This window comes from Aulonocara stuartgranti (assembly GCF_965226115.1).
Source record: "Aulonocara stuartgranti genome assembly, chromosome: 2".
NCBI lineage: Eukaryota > Metazoa > Chordata > Actinopteri > Cichliformes > Cichlidae > Aulonocara > Aulonocara stuartgranti.
The window spans coordinates 7,254,688-7,261,953 of record NC_138940.1 but is presented as its reverse complement, the minus strand read 5'-3'; the positions used below and the strand labels follow the sequence as shown (position 1 = coordinate 7,261,953).

The following is a 7,266-nucleotide window of genomic DNA, read 5'->3' as shown; positions in this document are numbered from 1 at the left end:
GGAAATATGTGTCAAAATGCATGAAACAAAAAAAACCCCACTAAAGATAAAGTGGATGTATTAATGCCAGGCTTAAATTTCCAATTTAAAGCAAAATAAATATGCATGTATTTACAACAAAATGGGTGGCATTCACCTTTAAACGCTTTCCATAACAAACACAGTTCAGGGTCTAGGTTGTTATCTTTTTAAGGCAGGAGTGCCACCAAGTGGTAAGTCTGTGCAGTACATCAGGTAATGTCTTCTCTTTGTTTCTTTTGTTGAGGCGAGGCGGTTGTGTAAGCACCTTAAGAATTTTTTAGGGATGTGCTAAACAATAGGAGGTAGTCATTTGTCTTTTGGGGGCTATGATGTGGAAAAGAAATAAATGAAGAGAAGTAATAAGCTTAAGTAAAGTAGATCATATTTAAAGTATATAACAAATGCTTCTTATTTCTGCCACAAAGGAAACTGTAATATCTTTGGAGACTTTGAAATACTGAGAACAGACAGACTTATAGGATGATTAATATCACTTTTTTATTTATAATAAAATTTTCTCAAAATTGCAGTTCTTTGCCTTATGAGTCATACTAGAGATTATGAAATATTTAACACCCCCAAAATACACCCACATCTTAGCTAAACTTTGCCATTGCAGACTTCCTTTGTACTTCCCTTCCTGTAAAAAATCTCCATCATAAATGGATGCTCAGTTTTGATGCAGTAGGAATCGACTCTTCCTCTGGTGTGATCCAGGACTCCTCTGAGATCGTCGGCTCTTTGATTCCTCTATTCAACAGCACAGTGCAGCCAGATGGGCAGAGGAGCTCCTCTCTCTCCAAGGCCAGCAGATCTAAAAGGTACTGCTGGGAATCGTGGTCCATTAGCACCAGATTTATGCCATCACTGAAAGAATTTAATATTGGGATGGCCTCAGCTGAGCTGGGTAAAAACCTGGAACTGAGGAGGTTTGGAAAAGTGAGTAATAGAGAGTTATCTTTTAGAGATATTTTAATCATATTCTGGTTTAGAGTCCTCACTGTACCTGGGATTGCTTGAAGCCTGCCACCAGGATGATTTCCTCTCCAAGATCTGCTGTGACTGGGTCCAGCACCACTGTGATCAGTCTGCCTCCATGGGGCAGCAGACGAAGCAGACGGCCAGAGCTGTAGCCACAGTGCATTCTGAGCTCCAGCACCCACAAAGGGCGGACACTTTTCACTACGTCATCCAGTATCTCACCTGAATCCACAGGAACAACAAACTTTATTTCCTTTGCACACACCAGGGAGTATAGTTGACATTTTGGAACATTTTGACATTGTGGAATGTAGAACATATGCACCCAATAAATAAGTTACATTACAATAACTTATATTAATGAATATAAAATACAAAAATGTATTACATAATAAATTAAGGGAATGGTTACTAAACCAAAGGTAGGTACCTGCTGCCATTTCAGCCAAACTTGCTTTTTAGCAAAATATAGTAATTGCAGACTAATAATGTTTAGTAAATGAAAGAAAATTAAATAAATCAAATGGTTTAAAGCAAGTTCACGATTTACCATTGCATTGCTAAATGCTCAGTGTTCAAAGAAAGGTGTTATATTTCTGACTTTTGTGGAAAAAAGCATAAGCAAGTTGGGTAAAATTGCAAGATGTTGTGGTATGAAATGCTCTGCTGTTACGACCCGGCTCAAAGACCGCAACATAAAAAAAAGAGATTAATACCAGAGTGTTAGTGAGAAGAGGTTTTATCTTATAATGGAATACCAGGTTGGCTAAAATGGCTGGTGCCACCAAGGCAAAGACAAGTGAGCTCCTAGGGAACTTGCCTCAGTATGCTTTTATCCACACCTGACTAGGTGTGGCCAATTAGCACCAGCTGAAAACATTGAGATGATTAGGGGCTGCAGAGGGACATAACATCTGCAAAAGCAACATAGTTTGTAGAAACTGAGCTAATGACTGCTACTTTTTATTGTTTTCCTCTGACAGAAGTGGAAAATATCCAAAAGCATGAAAAAAAAAAAGAAATATTTTTCAGAAGTCTTAAAAGAAAAGGCAATGGGCCCCACGGGGTCTTGATGTCATTTTCATGTAAATAAATTACACAACCTTTATTATTTTACCATCAAGTTGCAAATGTAATTGTATATCTAAATAAAAGAGACTGCATCTTATTTATTAACGCGAGCATTCACAAACTTTTTTGCAAAAATATCATCTTTATTAGAGGCCTTATTCGATAATTGTAGCCTACTGCATCATTGCATAAAAATAAACAAATAAATGAGTACAGCCTACATTCTTTATTCATTATATTTAATGATAACCATTATCACATCCATAAACATGTGTTCTTTTTTTAGTTCAGTTTTTAAAGTCCTTGAAACTATTAACGCAGCTAATTAAAATTTGTGAAATAGCATTTTAAGTAATGAAATAAAATCCATTTGTTCATCCAAAATGAGTAAAAAAATAGTATTAAATGGTAGACCTATGTCCGTACACTCACCTTGACCGTTCCACTTCAAACCTGCCCACAGGTTGCTTGCATTAAAGCAGGCCGTGAGGATAAGCAGCAGAAATGAGGTTCTTCTGCTGCTGGGTGTCTGGTTGTATGATCTTAGGTAAGGAGCTCATTCAACTCGGAGTAAATAAGTCAGTTGAGATGCTTCGGCTACCTGTATAGGATACCTTGTGGACGCCTCCCAATCCCTGGTCAGGTTTTTCAGGCTTGGGACACAAACAGAGACACGCTGCTGGATAGAGTATGTACGTTTGTATTTATATGTATGTATTATACACGCTCCCTGGTTTGTAAAACCATTCGGGGATAATACCCCCAGGGAAAGCCGAAGACAGGAAGGTCTTGGCACCCCTGCTTACCCTCCTGGATAACGGATAGAAAACTGATGAATGAATGGATAAAGCAGTACTCGCCAAATTTCAATATTGCTCGTCCAGGATCAGAGTCCATCCTGTCAAACACAGGTCATCTTGCCTCTTGTGGAAGTCAAGCAGGTGGTCAGCATAAACGGATCACTTTTTATCTCTCTTACAGACTCTCTGTATGACTAAAGTCCGAAAGACAACACTGTTTGGTGGCATCCATGAAGCAGGCGTGGTGAGTGCACCTAAACTACAAAAAGAACATACAATCGATGGTGCTGTCTGGGAAACTCCTCCTCCTCTCTGTCTGCACCACTGCTTTTTTCCACAAGAGGTCAGCAGAGATGAAGGTTAAGAATGCCAGCAATCATTTGGAAAAAAAGAGTCTGTGGGGCTTTGAAAAGTTTCAAGGGTCGTCGTGGAACTGACAAGTCTCAAAGTATACAAGGCATGGGATGCGACTCCAAATGTTTTTGTGCGGAATCTGCCATTTGACGAATAAATAATTTCCCGATGGGTATTTCACTCATTGCTGGTTGTTTTGGCTCCAGGTGGACAGCTGGTAGTACTGAGCAGTTACAACTTCCATTTCAAACACTGATATGGCAGAAGTAGAACTGCCTTAAGGAAAACTCTGACAAACAGATAAAATAGGTGAAAAGAGAATAACCCAACAGTTGCAAAAGCGTGGAAACATTGCTGAACTTTCGTTTGCTTATATTTACAAAAGTGTTCTTTTTTTTTTTAAAGACTAACACAATTCTCAGAAGTCTGTAACAGAATTAAACTGATAAATATGAATACATTATATCATAGAGCCTGTAGAGTTTTGTTAATGGAAAATTATGTTAATGGATGAGCATCTGGAGTTTAATGTTGGCCCTCAGTTTCAGGCGCCTTTGCTCGAAATCTGTGCACTTCCTCTTTTCTAAGTTGCCCCACATAATGAAAGTGGGTGTGAGCTCCCCAGCGTGCTGCTGCCCTCGTTGGCTGCCGGTGAAGCGGCGCTGCTCTGTGTATTTTTGGTCGTTGGAGCTAATCATACTGCAGTGTGCAAGTCCATCAGTCCAGCGGAATCAAGCTGACCTAGAACTGCTGGATTATAACCGGAAGCAAAGCACGGTGCCATCAAAATAAGAGCAAACACAACATATCAGCGTGGATGGAAGGCTGTAACCATGGAGATGACCAGCTCTAGAAAGAAATGAAACATACTTGGCAACATATTGTTGAACCATTAATGCTATCAAAATGAAACATTGTATCATATGATCATATGCATCATATGTATGATGTGTAAATCATACATACGTAAATAAATATGTACTTTTTGGGTTTGCATTGCCAAAATAATGATAATGAAATAATGTTTACTTCTGATTGCCATTATGTTTCTTAAGAAAGAGGACTGCGACTTTTTTTTTACTTAATTTAATTTCAAAAGCTGGGTTAGTATATGGTGAATCAATCTATGTAACTGGATATTTATCTTTGAGAAACACATGCTACCTTACCCTGAATGACTGTAGTGTAGCACTGAACTCTGTCAGCCAAAGGTGGGATGTAGAAATTATGACTGAACAGTTACAGGACAGGCATAAACAGAGTTCTCCCTTTAAGCCTGGTTAAAAGTGAGATATTTTTCAATCATATCAGTTTGTGATTACTCTCAGAAACAATGTTCATTTTCTTGCAGCATTGAAAAGAAGTAGGCTGGAATATAAATACATAATTCTAATAGCGATAAATAATGCAATTTGATGGTGGGTTTATACTCAATTTACTGGACTGTATTATTATTTTTGATAAATTTGAATTTCCTGGTCATCCACTAAAGCTTTTATTCTGAGATCTCCCACCGGAATTCCTGTGTTTGACGACTCTCTCTGGCTTGGAAGCTGGTTGTTTGCCCACATACTCTTAACAGGAGCGATACGGGAGCAGCAACTGGTTCGTCCGTCTTACCGGTGCTGCTGCTGCTACAGCACCTTCTACAATCAGGGGAAAACAGACTGGCCGACGCATTTGACGACCAATTTCGGTGGAATAACGCTGCACCAAGCTGCTTTCATACATATCTGCAGGACACAGCTTCTTCGCCAATGGCAAGTCCGGTTGCAGACATAGGACAGTCTCATCAGCATCACCCCGTGAACGAGTCGGCCGCACAGTCCGCGTTTCTGGAGGCGCAGAAATGGATAGAGGTGAGTCACGGAGTACCAGCAGCGAGCCCAAACGCTGTGTCACCTCTCCACCACTTTCCTTCCCTTTCGCGCAGGTGTTTCGTTGTCATCGCATGGCCCTAGTTACTGGTTTGTACCTGCAGCGTCTGCCCCTTTAAAAGGCAGTTTATTTTATTGCTTCGTCACCTGTTGAAAGGTGACAGTAATTTGACTCAGATCCTAAAAACACATCGTCACTGTGTTCCTGTGAAGTCCCCGGGATGGGTTAGAGTTCCCTTGCAGGTGTGCATATTATGTCAGTATGAGCTGTTTAAATTATTATTATGTTAACAATTATCAGTACATATGAGTTAAAATAACTGTCCTCAAAATAAAATGGAAAAAGATCATTCATTCCTATCTGCAATAATACAGAATTCTTCCAAGTGACACTGGCTATTTATTTTGTGCGCATTTTCACCAGACCTTCCTAAATGTTGAAGAAGGCTTTCTGTTGTTTTTTGGTGAGGGCCTGTGTACAGTAGCTTTGGTCGCTATGAGGCCTGGTGCGTGTTTGGCTGCAAACAATGAATGCATCATGTGGAATGGATTTTTGCCTCATTGCGAGCCCGGTGAACAATAATCACACAAACGAGGTTTTGTTCTGAGAGAATTTCAATCACGACACTTGCCTGCCCCCATTGCGTTTGACTTTGTCATCATGCAGTGAGCTGTCCTCCTGTCAGGCTTCAAAACACTGATGACTGGGTGGTTATAATTTGCATGTTGGTCGAGTGCAGGCGTGACTTTGTGTGTTTCCATAAAGGGATAACAGTTCGGAGTGGCACAGCGCTTTTTCTAAAGTTTGTGATTCAGGGTAGCAGGGGTGTAGACTGGGATTATGGGGCCTCTATACAACATTTTTGTCAGTGCTGATGATATGATTTGTGATTTTCTTTTCTTTTTTTTAAACATTTTTTCTGAAGGGCATCAGTGTTTTTGTTTGTTTTTTTGGAATGATCACATCAGTTTCTTAAAGCACCTTTGTGTTGGTCCTTAAGGCCAATAATACCAGATTTAAATTTCAGATTAACATTTGAATTAAACAACGAAAAACTACCTGAAACACACAAAACAGCACAAAAGTTAGTGGTAATGTTTCTCATAGTTAATAGGAAGTAATATGAAGTGAAACTTCCTTTTTTACTACTTCTGTGCCCGTTGGTATTTTAATACACTGACTAACCTGCGTATGTCATTGACTTCATTAAAAGTGACAGATCCTCTTTAAGCGTGTCAGGCGCCATTACAGGCCTATTTAGTAGTTCCAAAGTCCTCAGAGGCTCAAATCACATCTTTAAAAAGCCACTATTGACCTAGAATTTCCAAGGTGGATTAGGGGCAAAAGCTGAAAAGGTGAGAGTGAAGTGACACCACTCCTGCATTTTTTCTCTTTCACCCTTTCCCCATGGGGACTGATTATCCACATACACCTGTGACAGTCCTTAAGTAACCTCAAGGAACAAGAGACCACTCACTAGATCCAGAGTGAAAACAGCAACACAAAACCTCAGTCCAGATTCTAATAACTGCTCATATTCAACTGCTGTGTCCTATATAATATCCGAGCCTGAGGCTAGAGGTTGTAAAAAAGGTTTTCTGTTTGACATGAATTGTCAGATAGAAATTTTTAAAAAAGCAAAGGGACTGTTAAGACCTGTGGTTTTTGTTTTGTGCACCTTTGCAACCACTCACCACTGTTTAGAAACTAAGCTTTTGCTTTTTGTTTTTTATAATTTTTGTATATATACACTACCAGTCAAAAGGTTGGACACATCATTTCATTTAATGGTTTTTCTTTATTTTCATGACTATTTACATTGTAGATTCTCACTGAAGGCATCAGAACTATGAATGAACACATATGGAATTATGTAGTAAACAAAAAGTGTGAAATAACTCAACATGTTTTATATTTTAGATTCTTCAAAATAGCCACCATTCGCTTTGATTACTGCTTTGTACACGCTTAGCCATCCTCTCGATGAGCTTCAAGAGGTAGTCACCTGAAATGGTTTTCTAACAGTCTTGAAGGAGTTACCAGAGATCACGAGTACTTGTTCTGCGATTCCATCTCATCCCATGGCTAGGTCATCTGGCGTAGTACTTCATCACTTTCCTTGTTGGTCAAATACCCCTTACACAGCCTGGAGGTGTTTTTG

At 39.5% G+C, this 7,266-nt stretch overlaps 1 protein-coding gene and 1 pseudogene across 10 annotated transcripts in view; one reads left to right on the top strand and one right to left on the bottom strand.

Moving 5' to 3' along the window:
• Positions 1 to 494: 494 nt before the first annotated feature.
• On the bottom strand, positions 495 to 3,892 carry LOC309712530 (transmembrane O-methyltransferase-like; annotated as a pseudogene). Its single transcript, XR_014280657.1, has 5 exons — positions 2,934 to 3,892; positions 2,688 to 2,749; positions 2,506 to 2,602; positions 1,028 to 1,224; positions 495 to 942 (listed from the first exon to the last, which is right to left on the bottom strand). The product of XR_014280657.1 is annotated as a transmembrane O-methyltransferase-like (transcript).
• Positions 3,893 to 4,758: 866 nt separating this feature from the next.
• The window catches only part of limch1b (LIM and calponin homology domains 1b), an 83,662-nt gene continuing 81,154 nt past the window's right edge, over positions 4,759 to 7,266 (top strand). For 4 of the 9 annotated variants that reach the window (XM_082555767.1, XM_082555771.1, XM_082555768.1 and 1 more), the window contains exon 1: positions 4,760 to 5,086. In XM_082555767.1, the coding sequence (XP_082411893.1) occupies positions 4,985 to 5,086 (102 nt within the window). In that variant the 5' untranslated portion in view covers positions 4,760 to 4,984. Of the gene's footprint in view, positions 5,087 to 7,266 lie in introns of all 9 variants that reach the window. The other 5 variants (XM_082555769.1, XM_082555765.1, XM_082555772.1 and 2 more) reach the window with 4 other exon arrangements.